The 25,022-nt window shown below is 37.1% G+C and overlaps 1 protein-coding gene across 1 annotated transcript; it reads right to left on the bottom strand.

Moving 5' to 3' along the window:
* Positions 1-4,095: 4,095 nt before the first annotated feature.
* On the bottom strand, positions 4,096-13,523 carry STEAP1 (STEAP family member 1). Its single transcript, XM_019716169.2, has 5 exons — positions 13,360-13,523; positions 9,687-9,800; positions 7,302-7,814; positions 6,561-6,725; positions 4,096-4,451 (listed from the first exon to the last, which is right to left on the bottom strand). The coding sequence occupies exons 2-5, from the start codon at positions 9,768-9,770 to the stop codon at positions 4,194-4,196; spliced, it is 1,020 nt and encodes a 339-aa protein (XP_019571728.2). The 5' UTR covers positions 9,771-9,800; positions 13,360-13,523; the 3' UTR covers positions 4,096-4,193.
* Positions 13,524-25,022: the final 11,499 nt, after the last annotated feature.

The raw sequence follows: 25,022 nt of genomic DNA, 5'->3' as shown, positions 1-25,022 counted from the left end.
ATATCAGTGTCCCCCTTTATGTTATCTATATCTCCCCCATGAATAACTTTGAGTGGGTTTCTGTGCCTGCAAATAAAGATCGGTTTCCTCATCTGTATAAATGAGGAGGGGTTTTCAAACTGTGCACATGGAGACCAAGTTGTCACAGGGGCTTGTGAGCAGGATGGAAGACGTAACAACAAGGCACAGCTCCCGGTCCCACTAGCCTACTTTAACTCTTACTCTATTATATGCTGGACTTCTGTTAGGGATTTCACTCAAAAAGGCATATTTTAAACAACGAATATAGAGCTCACTCTTCCCGCTCTTACACTGTGTAAATCCATTAATATTTATCTTTGGGGACAGAACAACTTCAAGGTACAAGATGAGGGTAGGTCTGAAATAATTTCCCAGGTCATGTGTTGAGACACATGTCAATCATTATCAAATGGTCATCATTACTCCCAAGCTTAGCTTCATGGTTCTCCGACTCAGATCTTGTCCAGTCAGTCACTTCTTCGTCCAGTCGATGTGCAAGAGCAGGTATGGGTCCTAAGAAGATCAATAGCTTCGTCACCATTACAATTTTGGCATCTATGTTCCTTTCCGTTTTTCTCTCTCTTCAGTGCTGTTTATACAGACGTTTTGCTGAATGAGACTCGTGTCAGTGGGGTCAGGCCTCTGGGCAAGGGATGAACAAGCTCATGTGATCTTGTCAGTTCAATCATTTTATAGCTGCATGAACCGGCACCTTGTTCTTGGCACAGTTAAAATGGGCATCCATTAATAATTCTGGGAATGTCACATACTCACTAGCAATTAATGTGAGGTCTGCCCAACTGAAGAAGTAGAATTGGCTGAGAAGAAGTTACTGAACTTTAGCCTCAGGTCCTGTGTAATGGTCACAAGTCAGTGATTTATTAATTTATTCAATCATAGGATTGCATTCAACAAATAAGAGATCAAATAATTTACTACTTCTTCAAAGGGCCTCTTGAAAATAATTGGAAAAATTGGCATGAAGAAAGAGAGTTTCTAATTAACTGAGTAAAACTTAACATTAAACCCATACTGGAATTCTAACAAACACTTTTACTTTGAAGACTAGTTTTAGAGAAAGGAGCTACTACATCTTGTTCATTTTCTTGGAAGACAATTCCAGGCTTAATGTTACCAATGAAAATTACATATTTTTGTTATTAATTTGTATGTTTAATTTTACAAATCCCATGCTCAATAGGCCATAATTTCTTGCAGGCATTCTCACACATGTGGCCTATGGTCTGAAAATTAGATCAGAAGCATAAGGTGTTTTTTTTTTATAGAAACAGTTTTGTTTTTTTCTCCTTTCTAAGACAATACAACAATTGTTATGAAAAACTATCTCATAAGCACTATAATTATATATATATATATAGTCACGGGATCTGGAATACAGCATAGAGAATAGAGTCATAGATTTTTTATTGTCTTAAAACAGCATTAAATGTAACTCATTATTAAAATAATAAAAGAATATAATTTTAACAGTTTTAAACCAAAGATTATAAGATCCCTATAGCGCAAATAAAGAAAATAAACCCCAGGCAGGCTTCATTTTGAGTAGGAAAGGCAGCTTTGTTTGGAGAAGGAAGGCATAGGATTCCTGGCCAGCAGCTTTTTTAGGTGCTGTTCTTCGTGCTCCAGCGAGACCCTGTGTGACTGTTCTCCACAACTGTTAATTGTCTCAGAAGTTCTGTAAACACATACTTTCCTTTTTCTTCCCACTGCCACAAACTGTGTGTCTTTCACAGTGAGTTACATTTGTGTATGTAAGAAACACACCACATCCCTTAGCAACTGATGATTGTAAACAGCATGCAATGTACAGAACACACACAGTTTTTGTATTGGTTAAAAAATCTGCTTCTCCTGTAGAATTCCCCAATCCTCTGTAATGGCATCATTCTTTAAGTCGTCTAAGTAACGGAATCCTAGAAGCCCCATCCTAAATGCCTTCCTCTCCCTCACTCCTCGTATTCGGATGATCATGAATTCCTGGAAATTCTGCCTTCTACCCTATTTCATTAGCGCTGCTCTTTCATCCACCCTCTCTGTAAAGACCTCCATTTAAGAACTTACTGTCTCTGTCTGGGTATATTGCGATTATCTTCTTAGGTATTGTTCCAGCCTTCCAACTTGCTTTTTTTACCCTTTGGCCACCATCAAATCCATCTCTTGGACAATTTACAGCTGTATCTTTCTAAAATGCCAACCAGATCATGTTAAAGTCTTGTTTAAAGTATTTTCAGGGGCTCCCCAACTCCCTGAAGGTCAAAGTCCAAATTTAGTTTCATGTCATACAATGAATGATCTTATTAATCTATCTGGCCCGTGTCCCCACCCAATCTGGTATTTCCTTCTCATTCTCTATTCCGGGACTTTAGTACTTCCAACACATTTCATCCCATCATTTTATACCTTCAAGATGCTCATTATGCTACCTGTCTTCCCATTTTATCTGAAAGACCCCTAGTTATACTTTAACACCCAGCTCAAATAGTTTCTCTTTCTGGATCAACCTCACACCTTCCTGATTTTTCTCCTCTAAACTGAACTTTTTTTTTTTTTTTTCCAGTGACATCAGTAAGCCTAGAATCCATTGATGAAAATTGTCTTCCCTGAGACTGTGAGTAGGGACTAGGACATTTTTATCTTGCTATATCTTGTTTAGCACTGGGCCTGGTATATAGGAGGTGCTCTATAAATGTTGGTTGAATGAGTAAAAGGAAATCCAAGCTTATACCAGAACATATTTGTTCTATTTAAGACTTTTGTTTTCTTCTGCTTATAAAAATATCACCCCAAGCATTGCACAAAATTCAGAAAGGATACAAAGAATGAATGGTTTTGTTTTCAACAGCCTGTCACTACAAATCGAATGAAGATGTTTTATACTTTACTTCTAAGGCCCTTGTAAGTTTGCTTTCTCTTATCACTGGAAGCCTGTTCCCAAGCTGCAGCCTCTATGATAGCTTGGTACCAGGAAGGTTGAAACTTGAGCTCTCCCTTTCAGTACTGGAGAGGCTCTTTGCCACGTTTCAATGCAGGTATTTGACTGCTGCGTATTAGAGCTGGTTGATCATGGTATATGTGTCATGCTTAGTTAAGTAGTCCCGTAGTCAGTCCCCTTGTTGCATCTGGTTTGCAGTTCTAGAGCCCTAGATTCATTTTTGTCTTAGGGTGAATTATTTCTCAAGGTCACTGTGGTCTACTCTGTTTCCAGTTGTGCTAATTTCAACTCCTTTCTTCACTATCTGCAGACATGACTCTGTATGGCTGAACCCCAATAGTACACAGAACTCAAATTTATATTCCAGAAGGCTTCTTGGCCCCTATGTAATAATGAATAATTATCCTTTATAACAAAACCAAAAAGAAAAAAAGAAAACTGGACTCCACTCAATGAATATACTAATTGTATTTCCTAATTTATACCATTAGTATTAACTCTACTGTTTTTAGTCATAATAGATGATTTACCCATATAAAAGGTTTCTAGTTCTGCTAATTATGAAAAAACCTCTGATGTAGGGTTAGAAGAGTCCTGAGAGTAGATATATAGTTTGTTTTTGGGGAACTGGTTTGTAGTCTGCTTTTGACAATATATTAAATTCAACTGAGTTGTACATAATTCAGGTGAAGATGAGTAAATTGACTTTTTCTCTTGGAAAGCCTGAGTTTTATTTTGCCTGGATGTGTATCTGATATTATTCTGTCGCTTTACTTGTGTAGACACAATCTGTGTTTTTTGCGATAGGTGTTCCTTGAGTAACACCCAGTTACAGAAAAATGAAAGTTCTTTAACAACAATCATAAACACCAGACATACTTGTGTGGTAGATTCATATGTTGTTTTCATGGCTCATGATATCTGTTAATGAGGAGCAAGTACTGGTATTTCAAGGCCGTTTATTATTTATAATGTTATGTTGTCTGACAAATCAGATGTGATTATTCAGCTTTACTGAACAGAGAGAATGTGCTAAAGATTATTTTGTGTCTTGCTTTGAATAAAATCTGCAAGGAAATACACATATTTCAAACCTCATCACTCAGAAACAAAGACATACATTAAGATGCTCAGTGATCATTTTATTAAACAAGTACAAATTTGAAATGTTTATCATAAAATATATCAAAACCGAACAAAAGCATTGTAAACAGTAATTCTACAACTGGGAAGATATCTCAGTTTTATTAATTTTGGAGACATCTTCCCAACCATGTCTAATCTTCAGTATCTTCTTCCTCAAGCATGGCAGGAATAGTATGGTTTTACATACCAGGACAACAATCGGAAGGAAAACAGCTATCATAAAAGTTGGAGGTGTACACCATACAAATTGTTTTATGTCTACCCACTTATTCCAGGCAAAAATCAATGCATGTATTGTGCCCAGTAGAAGGGTAACAATTCCTAGCTTGCTCTGCAAAAGAAAAAAACAAATATTTTGGTGAAGATTGGTTCAATATGAGTTTATTCCATCCTACCTCATCTGGATCTGTTCTGTTCCTTGGAAATTCTTTCATTCATCTCTAATTGCTTTCCTATTACATTTTTCAACTATGTCCACTCACGTCTTTCCATTCTTTTTGTATATCCCGCCATCGCCCCGACTTTTGGTTAATGCCTTAGTCTCCAGGCTACTTAAGTTGAGAAAATTCACAACCATTCTCCTTTCAGTCTCAGCTAATCAGTAGCTTTCTCCAGACTGTTCATTTCTCTATGACATTTATTTTATGGTGCTTTGTCTCTTGTGCATTTGCCTTGATTCTGCCTATCAAGAGTCATCTAAAAATCAGGGACTCAGTCTTATTTATCACAGGATCCCTCCAGAATGAACACAATGATTTGCGCATTTTAGGTGCTCAATAAATATTTGCGGGTTGACTGAAGATTAGTGCAAAAATCAATTCAACTTCAGTGATTTTTATTAATTGTGATGGCAATTAAAGTGATTGACTCTGATTTTAGTGTACGAACACTAAAGTGAATGAGCTTGGCCTATGTTAAAAAACAAACATTCTGATAAAGTAGAAAAATACCAACAATTATTTTAATGTTTGAACTAAACACAGAGATATGAAGATGTGAAGAAAAATTTCAGCTTGCGTTGGGATACGTGGCATTATCCAGATAAAGATGCTTAAAAACAGTTGTTCATCTGAGTAATTTCATGGCATCCTGACAATAGCTCTTCTGGATAACTTCTGACTTCTATTCACTTTACTGAAAATGGTCATTAGCCTGCCAGAACGATTCCAACTCACAAATACTCAGCAGTAAGTACTCTTAAGCCCCAATGAACATAATCAAATAGTTAAATTAATGTTTTCAGATATAAATCTCCAAGGTACATCAATTCTTGGATGGTAAATGAAAAATGTCTAGGTTATTAACTGAATAATACATGTGACTGGTTGAAGAGTAATTTTACCAAACATGTACTGTATACTTATTATGAGCTAGGTGTTATGCACATAGTGGAATGGGCTCAGTTGCCAAGATGCAGTGCTTGAATTCCTACTTAAATCTGAAAAGTGGTGTTCAGGATATGTGTAACAGGCAGAGCAATATAAGAAGAAAGTTATTTAATGAGGAACAGAGAACTCCAATGGCTAGCAGGCTTAACTTACAAAATCAGCAAATATTGCACTTGGAAAATATGGCACCATCTCTAAGCCACAATAGAATAATTCATATGGAGACATACTTTTCAGCCTAATCAGATATCCGGATCAAGTGTTTTGTAGGGGTATATGTATGAACATGTACAAAGGACAGTGGGAAATGTCTGATTTTGTGAGAATTTCTATAGCTTTAGTTTTTATTCTGATAAAAGCTAACACTATGTCATTTAAAAAATCTTGGCAGTGTTTATGACTTAATTAAATTTAGTCCCTTGAATCTTGTCCAACATAGATACCCTTAGGAATTCTGGTACATAGCTCTTTTTAGGATGTAATCTACCACTAACAGATTAACCTCAGTAAATCTGAGTAGTTTTGAATTCCAAGAATATTGAGAAACTTCAAGTGAGTAAGCTACATAAAATGTAACTTGAAAAAAGGAGCCTTTAAAATTAGGTATTAGAATGCCTTTGGAGGATAAAATACCATATTTCAAGAAAAGATGATTTTTTTTTTTATGGATAGTAAAAAGCTGTGTAATTTAAGACATGAATAAAATCGGGGCAAAAATATTTTTATTTTTTGGGCACTAACAAACCATGAATATTGAATTTCTAAAATATCACATTTATAGTTATTAGATGGACAGCAAATTGTCTAACAAGTCTCAAATGTTAGAAATAATATTTTTCTTTGAGCAATGCCATTTATTTATATCTAGAAAACATTTTTATTTAGCAGCAATAGGAAAAATGATAGGAGAGCACATTATTAATTGGAACAAGTATACAGTCTTTGCTATTGGAATACCATTTGTTAATTTTTGTGAGGTATAGTCAATATATTTGATATGATAAGCACAAAAAGATTTACCTGAGGGAACAGTTATTTTATATATCATTTACCTGAATATAATTAAATTCTCTCCATGTCAAAGAGTCGCTCACAGATGGAATAGATGTCACAGCCAACAGAGCCAGTATTGCAAGTGCGACAATTCCCAGAGACACGTAAATTTCCATTCTCCAAACATCATGCTCAATCCAGGCATCTTCTCTATTCTGTTGGACCTACCAATGGGTGAAAAGAGGAAAGAAAACAACATGAAGAACACTTGTTTCCTGCATATGAACCTCCTTCTGCACTCACTCTGGCTACTATGAAGGGCCTGATAACTAAGGGCCTCCACCAAATTATGACTTTGTTTTTACACTCCTCTAAAGTAATAACATGGGGGCTATTAATTGTTTTCCTTGAAAGCAACATTGATATAATCTGTTTTATTTATATAATACTTGATGGTTAGAATTGTAATGTGCATGCACATATGGTAAATATGCAGAAAATAAGAAAAATTAACATTAAAAAGTAATCTTATGAGGGTGATCAAAAATTGATACATGGCCCTATCCATGAACAAAATACTTATGTTATTAAAGCTGTAGTTTACTGTTTCCAGCTTAAATTCCTCAATGTAAAAACCACACAACGAAACCCCAATGAAGAGTAATAATAAAAATTTTTTTAAAATGCAGATTAGTTTCTCAACACAGGGTTTCCACAGGGGTTTGGGATACTGATATTAAAATGACAAAGAGTAAATCTGACAGGTGATTTTTTTAGTTTAGTGATATTGTCAGTCCTACCTGTTGATATGCCCAGTTTAGCAACTTGTACCTGTAGGATCTCCTCATTGGATAGGATAAACTATAAATTGCATGCAGTACAGCAAAAAAGAAACTGAGAAGGCCAAATTGCTTCCTTGTTAACATCCACCTATCCAACCAATGTGGAAATTTCTTATACTTGGTTCCATTTCGAAGCTGTACAATTGTTGCTATCACACCTGGCAAATAAACCAGTGCCAAAAGAGTGATGGAAACCATTGGCAAGACTTTGTTGATGACCAAAATTGGAATTTTATAAAAATACAGCTGATGGGAAGTTACAAACGGGTGAATTACTTCCCTCAGAAAAGTGTAAAGAAAAGTCAGAGATGATACGACAGCGGCAATTTTAATTGGCAAGCGCCACTTTGGAAAGAGTTCCTGTTGGTGCTGAAGCTCTTGGGGGCAATCAAATTGATCAGAATGAGTTGCTTGGTGCAAATGTAAAAGCCCAGGTCTTTTCAACATGCTGGTCTCTCCTGAGTCCTTATTCTACAAAGGAAAGAAAATAAACACCTTAAAATGAAAACAATGGGATTTCCTTAATTAAGTATTTGTTGCTCATTATGCTTATCAGTAAAAAAGGACAGTCAGAACCTTGCTTTTGGGTACTGGTTAGCTGAAGAGATGGCATGTCTGTGTAGCACTAATGGAAGGTGCACTTAGCTACCCTGTGGTTGCCCATTCATTTCTGTCATTTATTTTTCTTTAAGACAAAAGAAACACAGGCTTCAGCTACTCCACTAAAGCTCAGGCCATTATTCTTCTATCTTGAAGGCATAAAAGGATGAAATAATGCAACTGGGAAACTAAAACTGAAAAACTTAAAAAAAAAAATTCCAGTAATCTAGTAAAAATAGTAAAACATGTAAATTTTAACAATTGTGTTTGTTTTTCAATATTTTTATTGGCTACTGGGTAACACTCTGCAAAGAAGTGAAGAGTGAACTCTTCATTAAGTGCAGAGGATCAGGAATAATACAGTTGTTACTATTAGATAAAAATATGTAATTTCTGTCATGTAGTCTTGTACTTTGATTTTTATATTTCTAAAATATCTCACTTGTGTAAGTACTGATGGGCAGTCCAACAAAAGTACAAAGGCTATATAAGTAGCTAAATCCTATAGGGATGATCTATTTTCTGAGAAAGTTATACTTTTTTACCCAGTTGGAATTCTAGGTAGTAGTTAACAATTCAAAAGAAGGTTGAATTGAACATTTTGTCATTTCTCCAGCTGAATGACATACCAACAAAATTAAAAAACAAAGACCAAAAAACCCCAAAATGAGAAATTATATCACAATGTCTCATATTGTGTTACTTCATGAATAAATTTACTTTCTTATCCAATATGTATTTCTTATATGTAGAATCATAATATTTTAATGCTTGACATGTTGGTGATTGTCTTGTTCATCTCCTCACTTTATGCAGAGTAACCTTACTTCACATAGTTCTCTATAATTTTTGGTGTTTAAAAATGATCTTTCATCATTTGACTTTTACTTTCAGTAATAGATCACTGTTACATCCAATGCTTTTCCCAATTATTCCATTTGGAAGGGAGTAGAGCATGATACAGTGTCCGTCATCTCTTCGTATTAAAACAATCTACAATCAACTGAGGTCAATTTTCTGGTTAAGGGTGAACAATCACGTAACAGCAAGTAAAACAGTTCATTTAAAAATAAAAATTATTTTATTTTATGCATACCTATTTTATAGAGTATGTACCTGTAATACCTTAATTATTGTTCTTATTAAGATACAATAAATAATTTCTGTTACAATTGCAGTTGAGATCATTTAGAAATGTGAAAATAGTTTGAAACCAAAAATTTCCATTACTTTTCCAGTTAAATAATGTAGTGAGACACATTTAATCTTGAGGTGGGACAAAAATGGGACTAGTGATTCATATTCCAAAATTGAATTTGTTCACATTAACAGTGAATCATCAATTAACTTGATCTCTTGGTTAGCTGCCATGGTGCCTATTAAAAAAATGGATGCTTATAAAACTGCTGTTATATGGGCATTGATGATTCTTAAAACAGACCCATAGAATGTTAGAATGGGAAGGGCTTTGGAGATGATCAGGTCCAACTCTCTCACGTTATAGATAAATTAAGAATCAGGATTTTCAAGGACTTAATTCAAGGCTATTCAGCTAAGTCTGTGACATTCAGTCAAGGTACAATGTCTCTCCTTATGACTTTGCCTTTCACGCATCCCAGTATCAGTGACAGGAATCAGAGTGACGATTTCAACAGATCAGGGCAAAAATCACTTTTACAACACTAGGAGATATAGAATAGCATTTAAATTACGTTTATAGGTTTTAATTAATTATTATTTTACCGAACAATCGTCTTCTTCTAGATTTCTGCTAGGCTTCATTTTCCAAAGTTCTTCTTGGTTTGTGATGTTTAGTCTACTTTCCATTAATTCTATAAAAAGTATGTCTTCAGCCACCTATGAAAATAAAAATGATTATCTTCACGTCTATGGTATTTATGATATAAACAAGGTTTGACAGGGCAATATGAAAAATTTACTCATATAAGGACTAAACTGGCAGATAAAGTACAATTAAAATACTTTTAAAATAGTGACTGACTTACACATTTAACCTCACATTATAATCTGCAAGAATCTCAAACCACGGCCCTTGTGTCAATAATTACAGCTTTTCTTTGTCCAACTATTGGTACAATGTATGACCTAGGTGTCTATTGTCTATATGGAACTCAAAGGGCTGGACATTGCCTTTTATTTTAGAGGAATTTAGCTCCAGGTGCTCGTTTAGAGGAAAGCCAACTCCCCTCAAAGGTAAATATAATTAGGAATGTATTTTTCTGAGAGTAACAATGTTATCAGTGGAGGCTGCAAGTTAGCGGATACAAGATTATAACTCAGGAAGTTAGACTTTTGAGGTTGACACTGGAATTTGAAATAATAATTAATGATTTTATGGGCAAATGTATTCTGAGTTTTAGACAATGCACAGAATAGACACTGTAGGTAAGATGAACCATGATAGAGCACAAATGAAAGGTGGTATTTTTAGAGTGTCATTTTCCTGTCAGAGTAACAGGCTGGTTTTTGAATTGTTATTATATTTCCAGTGGGGTTACAGAGTTGTGTTCAATCACTGACATGCCCACTTTCCAGGTTAACTGTATGGAAATCAATTTTGTCAAACTTCCTACCCAATAAAGGAATGTTTTCCTTAACACCCTTCACAGATCCTCATTCAGGTTGGAATAACATTTTTTTTTAGGGAAGGGAAACATATAATGTTCATAATATTATTCATTATTTTTATTAGTTCTACATTTATTTCCAGAGAAGTATTATCACCAATTTGATGAAATTCAATGAGAAAAGCAGATTATATATACAACAATTTGATTTAGAGAAAACATTCCTAGTATTTCTGAATTTTAGAGCACCTGTAATACTTCATTAAGTGGAAAGTTGTTTCCGGGAGTAGTTTAAAATACTTAAAACATTCTCCAACTTTTAAAGGTTTGATATTCACAAAGAAATAAAGAAGAGACATCTTTACATAATGCTAATATTTGCTTTTATTGAAATACTCTGAGATCATTTTCCATATAGTCTCTATTTCTAAATTTCACATATTTATGCTGGGGATATTTGTTGTTTTTGTATGCCCACATTCTTTCCCCACTTTTTTATGTTATAAAACATTTCCTCCATTTGGAGAAATACCCTCCTTTGGCCATAGAAGTGGGCATATAACAGTCTTGGCTAATCATAGTTCTCTATTCCCTCTGTCACATTGATTGGCTTAGAGATGGCATACAACCCTGGTTGACCCAATTAGAGCCCTTCTCTGATGTTTATATATGGAAGTGGAAGATAAAGAGGACACGTTTTGAACATTTTAAGTGGGGTAACAGAAGCCTGCCATGCTTTCTTCTATATGCTGTAAGGAAGGAGATGTCTTCAATAGAACAGAAGAAAGCCTATACACAGAAGCACAAGCAAGAAACAGGGAAATACACGGAAGAGTCAGGGTGGCATATTTTAAGTATTTAGAGTCCCTGACACCAGATCCTGACTTTTTCAATTACACAAGCCAATACAGTCCCTTTTTCACTTAAGTCAGTTTGAGTTGGGTTTATATCATTGGCATTTGAAAGATTTTGAGTAAAGCATATGCCAATCATCAAGTATTTATGAACTCAAGTCTATGATAGACACTGAGCAGAAAAAGAAAAATGAGACTTTGGACCTGCTCTGGAGGAATTTATGGTATTTTTCCTTAAGAAGTATTCCAAATCATTCAGTGATTTACCCAACATTATAGGGTAATTTTAGGGGTGAATATGTGTCTAGGAATAGAAGTTTTACTGACTGTAATCAAACAAGAAATAAATCACACTATTTAGTAGATGTTTTAACTCTGTGAATTGCAAGATTCCAAGGATGTTAACACACAAATCTATACTTACTCAATGTTACCTCACTAACTGTATTGTGAACAACAATGCCAGAGCAGTGGGGATACAAAGTTAAATGAGAAAGAACCTCTGCTCTCAAACACCTCAAAGTCTAGGAGAGAAGGCAGATGTTTCCACAACTAACCGCACAGTCGTGCAATCCTAAAGGAAGACAAAGTTTTATAGACAGATGTAGCATGGGGAGGGTGAGGGCTCTCTTCTACACCTGGTCCTGGGGCATCTAGCAAGTTGGCAGTGTTTGCTGATTGAGGGCCACTTCGTACAGAATCAGGGTGAAAAGCCAGAGTGGGCCTGGAGAGGTCTCCGGCCATTTGTCTGCATGGTCGGGAGGGAAAACCCAGGCAGTGAGAGAGCTTGTTGATTGTGTGGCCCGCAGTCAACTTTGTGCCCAAAAACCAAGAAAATAAAATGTCAGTCAAATAAAATATGTTGGTTTCCATCAGACATGAACCAAATATATAATTTACATTCTACGGTAAAATCTTCTCATGAAAAAAAAATATACAGGAAAACAGTACCGTGTTTAGATATTAGGAACTCCAAATTTTCACCCAGAGTTCTCTTTCACCCCCATTAAAAAGCAAAGCATATTTCTGATGTGACAGTTACATTTTGTTGTACCAGGACAGCTGACCTGATGTTCCTGCTAAATATTGACACAGACCAACTGACTCATGTTTATGTTGAAGAGTTTAGAAAATGAAGGAACTCAGTGACTGGGATACATTGTGGGTTGCAGTGCATATCCAAATCTTCCATAGTTTCAAGTGCACACTTGTGTTACCACATTTAACTATGTGAAGGGGAGATGTTTTTCTTAACTGGGCTGTTTTTTTAAGCATTGCTTCTTCCCTGTGCTTAGTATTCTGTCTGTTAAATGAACGACCTTTTATTATGTGTCAGGATGTTCAGAGAAATATTTTTTTACAAAAAGAACAGAGTAAGAAATTTGGAGATGTTCTAAATTTTAAGTCTACAAACCCCTCCCAACGGATTTGACCCATGATATACACAAATAATAAAGCCTTGGTTGACTATTTGGAGGGAACTTAAACCCCAACCCAGATTCTGAAAGAGTAGGATTAATGTTCCACTGGTTTAAAATGAAAACTTCCTGTTACTAGGAAACCTGAAGAGAAGTTGCACGATTTTAAGTGCTATGTACCAGTCATTCATCAATGCGAGGCAAACTCGTGGGGATTTTGCCAAGTTGGCACACTTGCCATCAGAACCCAATCTAAGGACAAACTTAATAACCCATCATATCCCCTGAGCCCCCAGCGAAAAGGCTTCCTTGTGAGTCTCTGGCTCCCAGCCCCTGGACCGGCCACAACGGAGCGCTGTGCTCTGCGGAGGGCTGGGCTGCGAGGCAGCGCTCCCTGGAGTCGCGCAGAAGGGGCTTATTGAGCGGCGCTCCCCCGGGTCCCGCGCCGGCTTGCAACCCACTACGGCCCACCCGAGGCTGGGAGCCGGCGCCGGACTCGCAGGGACACCCGGAGGCGGGGAGAAAGCGGCGAGCAGGAACAATTTAAGGGACTCACCTGTTTCCCGGCGTGACCTGACTGTAAGTCGCGGCCGCAGCAGTTGCCTGGAAGTGCCAACCCCACGCGGCGCCCGAGCCTAGGGAGCGCGGAGCAAGCAGTCCCGCTGCAGACTCCGCCTCCTTGTCAATTGCTGGTTTAGCGCCACCTGTGGGTGCGTGGCGTCTGCACCGCTCCTGCCCCGGATGGGCTGTCCTCGCAGGTTCCAGTCCCCGAATTGAGGCTTTCTCCTATGTTGCAACTGGCGGCTCCTGGTTTTTTTTTTTTTTTTTCCAACTAGGCATGTCCTCCGCCTGAGGTCGGCTACGCTCCCCACCCCCCCACTCCTCGCTTTTCTTTAATCTCGTAAGTAATGAACATTTGTGCAATTCTTCAGAGCAGTGGTTCTCAAACTTTAACGTGTATCACCTGTAGGGCTTATTAAAACACCGATTTGGGCCGTCCTCAGTTTCCAGTTCAGTAGATCTGGAATGGAGCCTGAGATTCCGCGTTTCCAAGTTCCCAAGTGATGCAGAAACACTCTTAGATCACACTTTGAGATGGACTATTTTAAAGCTTAACTAGCTCATTGTAAACTTCACAGCAACTTGTAAAGTGGCTGTTATTTACAGCTGAGGAATCCGAATCTGCGTCTGTGAGAGTGACTTCCCCCATAAATTGTCCAAACTTTATACCCTAAACCACACAAACATTATCTATCCCCTAGCTGAATAAGCTCTTAAAACCCACGTTTACTCCTTCCCTTCCTTGTCTCAGATATTAAAGCCAACTACCCATATCCTAACTTAATCAAGCACTCCCACCTAAACCAAAGTTTCTGTCACTAAACGTTTTAGGTTGTTTTTAAAATATGAGGGGTATGGATAGAGACAATGTGAACAGGGACTTTACTCCTCTGAGTTGGAACCAGCCTCAGGGTGTTGGAGACCTGAGTTGCAACAGCTGGGGATTTGGTGTACAACATTCTTAGAACTAGTCTTATTAGAAAAAGTAAAGGAAAATAAACGCTCAACCTCATTTCCCGTGATTGTCCTTTATTCATAGCTAGGGCTCCTGGGACTGTTCACGTTTTAGCATGTATTTTTTTGTAGTCATTGATTTTCCGTGGGGTAATGTTAAAACCCGTTGGAGGTTAAATTACCATGGACTGACTGACGCCTTGTGGTAGAAATAGAAATTTACACTTTTATTTCTAGTGAAACTATAAAATAATCATTTGAAAAAGCGTTAAAAAAATCTCGCTCTGTGTGTTCATAACACAGACTACAAAGAATTAAGACAAATTGTTAAATGTGTCTAAGCATTGTTGAATTTTTTAAATGATCATCGGTCTTAAATGGTCAAACAAAGCAATATGCTTTTATTCTTTAAGATTTGCTAGAACATTTTCTTTTTCAAAATCTATTTTGCATATGAGGAGAGCAAGGAAGTTATATTAATATAAATTGGCTAATTTAGCAAACTACTTAAACTGCTTTTCCCCTTCTAATTAAAACATTTAAAATCAAGTTTAAAATATTTTTGTTTCATAATTAGAACACCATTTTATTTCTGCACTTCTTCTGAAAGCTTTGTCTTGGTCAATATTTTATTGTGGTGAATAAATATAGTATGCTTCAAAGTAAAATGATTGAAAATGTGAGGTTGTTTACTAATTAGTTTGTCGATGTTATAAAGACGCCACAAAATTGGATTAAAAAATAGTATTAAAGAACTTTCACTGAGTTGTCATAAGTTAATATTACAGATGAAATTTATGCAATTTTTGCATACAAATGACCTTTGATTTGGGTATGAGGTAAAGAAGGTTTATTTTGTTTGCTTTGCTTTTCTTTTTTTGAGAAATACAGAGCTAAAGCATCTGAAAATGTTTTGAGTCAACCTCTATAGCACAAAGTATGACTTGTGGAAAACAATGTTGTGCTATTATAAATATTGAAAAGCAGACTACTAGTTTGGGTATGACTTGTAAGAACTAGAGGATTTTAAAATAGCACACATTAACTCACACATTCAAATGTGAGTTATAGACAAATTTGGATTATTCAAAATATTTTATAATAAACTATAGAAAGAGGGCATATTAACAAAACAGTTCTTTAATGGTATTTGGGGTCAAATACTAAACTAGTCATGTCACATTAACGTGTCATGGGGAGAATGTAATAATTTAGAATCCATGAGTACTTCTACCTGACCAATAAGCAACCTAATCTTAGAATTTGATGGGACTGCTATTTAAGAAGTAAATGGAGGACAATGGCTTGAGAGGTAAAATTAAAATGATCATACTATTAAAGATAATCACAATAAGCAATAGACAGTAAATTGTAAGAGGACGACAAGAACTGTATTTAGTTTTTCTCCTTTGGAAATCAAACTAACTCTTAAGGGCACAGTAATTTAATAATGATCAATAGTATTTCCAAGTCTATCTTTTCCTGTGTAAGAATGGTCAGACTTAAGACGAGGCAAAAATTAGCTAAAGTTCGTGGAGAAATATTTTGTCAAAATGATTGTTTTAGTGCAGACATGTTAGGATTCTACTGGCCTACTGTTCTGGTTGTATTAGCCCCATATGATAAATTATTTTCAATAGTTCGAGATTTACTGGTAGCATAATGCTCAAAGTATGTCGTCAGTTCCTTCCCAGTGTCTGTGTCTGAAAGTGGTTGGGGGAAGACAGAAAGTCTACCCTTGAGATTAGAGGTTTTAAAAATTCTTCCATATATTTTCCCCAACCTTTATTGCTCATTCACCAACACAGTTGACAGTCAGCATCTGTTCTAGGGTTTTTTTTTTTTAAGAATAGATGGTTTATTTTGAGGTTCACAGATCCATCTCTACCCAAATACTGCTTAATGATACTCAAATTACATGACAGAATATATTCTATTGTCTTTAAATCTGTTGTGATCTATCAAAAGGCTAAAGGCCCTGGAAGTGTTACCATATTAAGTTTTACCAGTTATTTACATCCTGCTATGAATGAGTATGTCAGTACTTTTATGAAAGTATATTCTGGCATTGGGAGTAAAATATCAGGATATTGAAGGCATATACTGGGAGGTCATAAAGGGGTTATACCTTAGGAAAAAAAGAAGCATTGGGGCCAAAGAGACAGATTTCACCACTTTGATGATATTACTTAAAGTAGCCAATTCTCCTCTCCCCACATCTCCATATCAAACAATACATGATAATAAAATAAACTCTCTTCTTTAGACCACTCTGTTTTGGTCCTCTTTGTTATAGTAGCTTAGCCCACATCCCAGCTTGTTTGATATTATAGCACTTTTCAGAGTCTGCCTGTATTGGAGATTTTTATATGTGTTTCTGTTACCCTCATTAAATTGTGAACTTTCATAGAGCAGAGACCTTGCCATTTTTATTTTTTGTATCTCTTGTAACTTAGAGATAGATAGAACAATCTCATTGTAAATGTTTGTGGAATGTGATTTTAGCCCTGCGTCTCAGTAAAATTGTAAGGGCACATAAATATGGAACCCATGAATGTCTGGACATCATGTACCTGAACAGGGAGTATACATCCTTTGGTTATTTGTTTTATAGAGAACATTCTCTTACCCACCTCTCTTTGTACCCACAGACCCAGAGGAAGGCCCTGAGACTGAAAATCTACCTCCATAAGCAGAAGGCAGGGAAAGACTGAAGAAAGAGTCTGGCCACTCCAGTCTGGTAAGTAATAGAGTTTATTAAGGGAAACTTACATAAGAGGTGTGTCTTCAGCAGGTGCAAGACAAATGGATCCCCACACTGCTTTCAGGTGGCAAATAATTAAATAGTATAAAGAGGGTGGAGATAGTCACAGGTTCTATTATGTGAATGTTACCAGATATGGAAGATTACATATTTGACCAGGTCAGGACAATGGCCTGTTCCAGGTATCAGCACAGAAGGCAAGGGAGGAGTATTGGTTTATGTCAGAACAAACATCAATTAGGATTAGACAGTTTCCAAAGGGAAGCTGGGGGAAGCAATCTCCTTCTTTTGGGTCCCGCTCGTGGAACAGGCAGTGGTCACATCTTGGAAAAGATTCTCCCCCACAACCTTTCTTAGTCTGTATCCTTCTTTTTTTTTTTTTTCTCCAGAAACATGTAGGTCGAGGATGCTATTGTCACAGCAACTATAGGCCTTAGGTGATTTGAATTGTAGGGGATAGAGAACTGGAGACTGTTGGATAGGGGGAGCTGGTTCAGTAGATAGTCCAAGAAGGCTGACTGGTAGAGCTGGATTTAAAATTTTTAGTGATGGACTCTTCGTCATGAAGTCCTTGGCATAAAGAACCATGCTTACCAATTCCTAGATTTGAACTTACAGAAGAAAGGATGAAAGGAAGGATACTATCATTTATGAAATGCCCACTCTTTTCTGGGACTATGTTTAATTCTCTGAATACCCCTGTCATATAGTTACTATCCTTTGTTTATATGCATAGGTGAACTGAAGCTTAGAAAGTTTAAGTAACTTGATCACAGTTGTAGTTTTTAGAGGTCAAGTGGGGACTTCAGCCAAAGTCTGTTTGATTCCAGCTCTCGTTCTGCTTTGCTACACTGCCTCTCTGACCACATTTAAGCAGCCAAAATTTCCCCAGGGTACTCCAGATTGGGGGATTCAAGAGAGTAATAGTTTACAGAAACCATTCTATAATGTATTCAGTTTTCCCTCGGTATCAATTAGAGTACTGGCTAAGCTAGTATAACAAAGAGGATTAAAATAGGGTGTTTAAGGCAAATAGTTTCATGCTCATGTAATAGTCCTGCAGTGAGTATTCCAAGTTGGTGGGGTCATTCTGCTCCATGAGGTCAGTCAGGGACCCAAGCTCCTTCCATCTTGTTGCTCTGCTGTCACCTAGGGCACTGTCCTTGGCATCATGATTGAAGCATGGCATAGGCACATCCATTATCTAGCTTGCAGGAGAGGGAAAGAGTACACGTCTAAAGAAACTTCTTTTCTTATAAGAATTGAGACAGAAATTGCAATCACTTCCTCTTACATTCCATTGATGATAATTTACTTATATGGTATGGCAGGCAAGGAAATGTAATCTCTAGCGAAGTGGCCAGCTTTTAAGGTCTATTACTGTGGAATAAGGGATAGCAAAAATAACTTACAAAACCTATTTATTTAAAAACTAAAATTTATTTTAAAAGAAAGACAGCAAAGCTTGGTGAACAACTAGAATTCTGTACCCCATTCTCATCTCTAACTCTGGTCTTTGTGTTCATACCAAGCTTGGGAACTTTGATTTCTTCCTTCATTGGACTGAATGCCTTCCTCATTTTTAAGCCTGTCTGAAGGTTCAGGGTAAACTTGTTACAGCTCAGTTTTACACTGGAGGCTATTAGTACCAAAGCAACTTCATATATATCCTGACCACCAGCATCTTTGTATAGAGGTTCTCTCATATGGTCTTCCTGCTGGCTCTCCAGGTATGCTTGGACATAAGAAATACTCAGTGGGGGCACCACTTGATTCCACCATGGGACCCCTTGCTACTACAGAATCAACTCTTCTTTTTAATTAAAAAGAAATAATCGGGAGCCATAAGTAAAAACCAATATTAGGGGCACTAAGAAGGTGAATATATATTTGTTTTCTCTTATTTCTGACCAATTTTCCACAATAATCCTCTTCTGTCAGGATCCATTCTACTTTAGGTGGCAACTATTCAGTTCTATGTATCTGCCTGTTCACAGTTATTTGTAGTCCCAAGGGTGGAGCATTTGTGCAGTGATCCATGACCACTTCTTAGCAGTTTTTCTAGTTTCTCACAGCACCTTCAATTTCTAAAGTCTTTCTAAGGACCTGAAACATATTTTTTCTTAGCACAGAAAAATGCCTGAACCCTACAGCATATTATTTAAATCTATTAACAAATACTCACTAAGTGTAATACATATATATATAGCCAAAAAATGTATACACATTTTAAAAAAGGAAAAAACTGTATTTAAATTGTAATACTCGATATATACGGATAACAAAAGACGAATAGAAGTCACGTATGACTTCTGCAATTATAAGAGCTGCTCAAAGTAGTTACCATCAGTATTAAAAATGTAATTTTAATACATTTTCCCCCGTTCTTAAAATGTGTATACATTTTTATGGCACCCTCTGTATATGTCCTGTTAGACAAGTTCAACTTAAACAGTCACTTAAAAGATTTCTTCAAAGACATTGTAATTTGAAGATAAATATCTATAATGAAAGCAAAATGAAACAAAAAAGAAGGTGAAAGACCTGGAAGTTTTGCTTTTGTTTCATTTTCCCCCCAGCTTTATTGAGATATAATTGACATATAACATTGTGTAAGTTTAAGGTGTACAACATAATGATTTTATATATGTATATGTTACAAAATGATTACCACAATAAGGTTAGTTAAATCTATCACCTCACTTCATTAACATTTTTTGTGTGTCTGGTGAGAACTTTCAAGATTTGCTTTTTTGTTTTTTTTACCCCACTGTGAACCACTACATTATTTTCACTTTGCTGCTGACTTCAGTAATCAGCTAATCAGAAATCAACCCAAGGTTCCTAGCAAGACCAGGTTTCTTAGGCATCACACTTTGCAAAAGACAGCCAGACTCTGATTAGTCCAGTTTCCATCTCAAAGCATTTTTGTCTGTTATGAGTTAGGATCTGGCATCCAATGTATTCCTTCTTCTAAAGGTTTTTATTAAAATATAGCTAACATACAATATTATATTAGTTTCAGGTGTACACAGTAGTTATTAAACCTTTATATACCTAAAGAAGTGATCACCATGATAAGTCCAGTAACCATCTGACACCATACCCCACTATCACAATATTATTCACTATATTTCTTACGTTGTATATTACGTCCTCAAGACTTACTTGTTTTATAATTGGAAATTTGAACCTCTTATTTGCCCTTCCTTTCCCCTCCTTTTAAATTTTTAAATTACAGTTGATATTCAATATTATTTTACCTTGATCTCAGGTGTACAGCATAGTGGATAGACATTTATATAATTTAAGAAGTGATCCCTACTAGTCTAGTATCCACCTTGGCACTATACATAGTCATTACCATATTATTGACTGTATTCCCTATGCTTTACTTTACATCCCCATGACTATTTTGTAACTACCAATTTGTATTTCTTAATCTTGTCACCTTTTTCACTCTGCCCCCCAACCCCTTCCATCTATTACCCTGATAAATCTAGTACCCACACATAGTTATTAGAATATTATTAACTATATTCCATATGCTATAAGCTACATCCCCATAACTACTGTGTAACAACCAATGTGTACTTCTTAATCCCTTCCCCTTTTTCACCCACCCCCACTCACCTTCCATCTGGCAACCATCAAAATGTTCTCTGTATCTACGAGTTTGTTTCTATTTTGTTTGTTTACTTTATTCTTTAGATTCCACTTATAAGTGAAATTATATGACATTTGTCTTTCTTTGTCTGACTTACTACACTCAGCACAATACCCTCTAGGTCCATCCATGTTGCTGCAGATGGCAAGATTTCATTCTTTATTATGGCTGAGCAATAGTCCACTGTATACATATACCACCTCCTCTTTATCCATTCATCCATTTAGGGACACCCAGGTAGCTTTCATATCATGGCTATTGTAGATAATGCTGCAATGAACATAGGGGTGCACATGTCCGCTCAAAGTAGTGTTTTGGGTTTCATTGATAAATATCAGAAATGGGATTACTAGATCCTTCTTTGTCTCTTGTTATAGCCTTTGTTTTAAAGTCTGTTTTGTCTGGTATAAGTACTGCTACCCCAGATTTTTTTTTTTTTTTTTAATTTTTATGAAATGTCCTTTTCTATCCTTTTACTTTCAGTTTGTGTATGTCTTTTGATCTGAAGTGAATCAGTTATAGGCACTGTATTTATCGGTCTTATTTTCTTATCCATTCAGCCACCCTAAGTCTTTTGATTGGAGCATTTAATCCATTTACATTGAAAGTAATTGTTGATAGTTATTGCCATTTTATTATTCATATTTTTAATCTTTCTTTTTTTTTTTTTTTTTTGTCTTAAAGTCCCTCTAACATTCATTGTAATACTGGTTTGGTGGTGATCAACTCCTTTAGCTTTTTCTTGTTTGGGGATTTCTTTATCTGTCCTTCAATTATAAATGATAGCTTTGTTGGGTAGAGTAATCTGGGTTGTAGGTCCTTGCTTTTCATCACTTTGAATATTTGGTGCCAAACCCTTCTGGCCTGCAAAGTTTCAGTTGAAAAATTAGCTGATAGTCTTATGGGAGCTCCCTTATAGGTAACTAACTGCTTTTCTCTTGCTGCTTTTAAGATTCTTTCTTTGTCTTTAAATTTTGGCATTTTAATTATGATGTGTCTTGGTGTGGGTCTCTTTGGGTTCATCTTGTTGGGGACTCTCTGTGCTTTCTGAGCTTGTATATCTATTACCTTTGCCAGATTAGGGAAGTTTTCCATCATTATATCTTCAAATAGGTTTTCAATTCATTGCTCTCTGTCTTCTTCTGGTACCTCTATGATGGAAAGGTTGATACACTTGATATCCAAGAGGACCCTTAAACTGCTCTCATTTTTTTGGATTCTTTTTTCTTTTTAGTGTTTTGATTGGGTGTTATATATTACCTTGTCTTCCAAATCACTGTTTTGATCCTCTACTTCATCTAGTCTGTTGGTGACTACTTCTAGTGTATTCTTCATTCCAGTAATTGTATTCTTTATTTCTGATTGGTTGTTTTCATGTTTTCTATCTCCATTTTTATGTTTCCTATCTCTTTGTTGAAGTTCTCCCTGGGGTCATTGAGCATCCTTATAGCCAGTGTTGTGAACTCTGCATCTGACAGATTGCCTGTCTTCATTTTGTTAATTCTTTTTTGTGGAACTTTGTTTTATTTTTTTATTTGGGGGCATATTTGTTTGTCTCCCCATTAAGCCTGCCTCCCTGTGTTTGTTTTTATGTATTAGGTAGGGCTGCTATGCCTCCTGGTCTTAGTAGAGTGGCCTTATGTACTAGATGTCCTGTGGGGCTTAGTGGTTCAGTCTCCCTGGTCACCAGAGCCAGGTACTCAGATGTGTCCCTTGTATGGGTTGTGTGTACCCTCCTGTTGTAGTTGAGCCTTAGTTGTTATTTGCACATCAATGAGAGGGATTGAGCCTTGGGCTCAGTGTTTCTGAAGACTTGCTGTGACTACAGTGGAGGAGCTGTTGTACAAGGGCTGACTCTATGGAGCAGGATTTGCTTTAGCAGGGCCCTGGTGTCTGCACAGTGCACCCTTTGGGTGTGTTGTCCTTGGAGGTAGCTGGGTGGTGCTCTGAATCAGTCCAAGCTGACCACTGGGTGTGCCAGCTCTGGGGCCTCCTTGGAGTGGACCTGCTGAAGGCCAAGTTCAGCCATAGCCTGTGCCCTTCCCAGGGCCACCTGTCATGAGCCACAAAGCAATCCACAGATGGCTGCCACCCATGCTGAGCTTAGAGGTGCCTCAAGAGGCCTAGCTGCAAACCGAGGCCAGCTGTTACTAGTGCCAGGCTTAGGGCTGCTCAGCCAGAGGTACAGGACATGCTGAAGCCAGACACTGCTTGTTTTGGCTTTGTGAACCTTTGAGAGATTTTAGGAAAATCCACAGCATGAGCCAAGGCAGGCAGTTTGTACTGAAAAACCACTGAAAGCAGCTTGGGTGGGCCCACAAGTTGGGTGGGGTACGAGTCAGATTCACCAGGGTGGAATAAACAAATGGTGTTAGCCAGGTTGATGGAAACTCAGATATAGCAGCTGCCTACACCTGCACATGGGGGTGGGAGGCTCAACAAAGAAACAATGGCTTCTGCCAGTTCCTCTGTCCAGGAGAAAGCTGCCTCTCTAGCCCTCACCCTGAAGCCAGGCAACTCAGTTCCTCCCCACATGTCCCTAGCACCTTTTGAGCTGCTGCCCCAGTGATGGAACTCAGAGCAAGTGTGTCCATCAGTAAGTCCATGTGTGGACCCTTAAGAGGATCGCCTGGGACTGCAGCTGTCCTCTATCTCACTCTGCCACAATCTTGCTGGTTTTCACAACCAGAAGTTAATGGGGACTTCTCTCTCCAGCACTGAGACCTGGGCTGGGGAGCCTGGTGTAGGGCTGGGACCCCTTCCTCCTTTGGTGGGGGTGGAGGAACCTCCAAAGATGAGATATCCTTGTGACTTTTAATGGTCACACACAGGTGTGGGACCAGCCCGTTCCATGTCTCTGCCTCGCTTACTAGTCTCAAGGTGGCTTCTTCTGTATGTCCTTAGTTGTAGGACTTCGGTTCAGTTAATCTTCAGAGGATTCTCAATGATGTTTGTTCTGTAGTTTAGTTGTAGTTTTGATGTGGTCATGAGAGGAGGTGAGCACAGCATTTACCTACGCTGCCATTTTTACCAGAAATAAGAGTTACTTTCTTAGCAACTTCCAAATATATAATACAGTATTGTTAGCTATAGTCATGCTGTACATTGTATTCCCAGGATTTGTTTCCTTACAACTAGAAGTTTGTACTCTTTGACCACCTTCACCTATTCCACCTCCACCGCCATCCCCCAGCCCCAGCTCCTTGCAACCACCAGTCTGTTCTCTGCTTCTATGAGTTCAGTTTTTTTTTTTAAAGTCACATATAAGTGAGAGCATACAACATTTTTATTTGTCTTTCTGACTTATTTTACTTAGCATAAATGCTTTCAAGTTTCATCCATGTTGTTAACAAAAGGCAGGATTTCCTTTTTCTTTATAGCTGAGTAATATTCCATATACATAATATTTTCTTTATCCATTTATCCTTTCGTGGACCCTTGGGTTGCTTCTGTGTCTTAGCTATTGTACATAATGATACAATGAACATGAAGGTGCAGATGTCTCTTTGAGATAGTGATTTCATTTCCCTCAGATATATACCCAGAAGTAAAATTGCTGGATCATATGGTGGTTCTATTTTCAAATATCTTAGGAACCCCTATACAGTTTTTATAGTGGCTGTACCAATATACATTTCCACCAACAATGTATAAGGGTTCCCTTTTTTCCACATCCTTGAGCTGGCATTTTTTTCTTACTCCAAGTTTAATCTATTTATCAGTTTAATTATGAAGTAGTTTTTTGGAAGCTATCTAGAGGATTATTTGAAATGTGGATTTATATTCAGTATAGGTAATGACAAATCTTGCCTTATTACGTTGAGATATTAGCCAATGATAGTTTATATATGCATATATTTATAAGTATATTGAAGACATAGATAGGGTGAAAAATTGGAGAGACCTTTGTTATAGGAAAAGAAGAACATGCAAAGGTGAGGATGAGAACCAGGAGGCTCAGATACTTCTGTACTCTCCTTACCTTATACTCACCCATCTCTGCTAGACTGTAAACAGCTGGGGGGCAGGAATCATTTCTGTCTATGTGAATCCTTGGGCTTGGTAAGAAGCATGGTATATATAGTGAGGAGCTGATAAATCCTTATCAAATGAAGAGTAGTTTGGGGAGAATTTAAGGAGGAGCAAGTGGTCAAGAGAGAGAGTCAAGTGCTATAAAAAGTAAAAACAATAGGAAATAAAAAACAGTATATGTTGGTTTCCACATTTGAGAGGACTTTGCTAACTGTATGAGAGCAATCATTGAGGGGGGAAG

This window comes from Rhinolophus sinicus, linkage group LG09, assembly GCF_036562045.2.
Source record: "Rhinolophus sinicus isolate RSC01 linkage group LG09, ASM3656204v1, whole genome shotgun sequence".
NCBI lineage: Eukaryota > Metazoa > Chordata > Mammalia > Chiroptera > Rhinolophidae > Rhinolophus > Rhinolophus sinicus.
The sequence above is the reverse complement of the archived record's forward strand: the minus strand, read 5'-3'. Positions and strand labels throughout refer to the sequence as shown.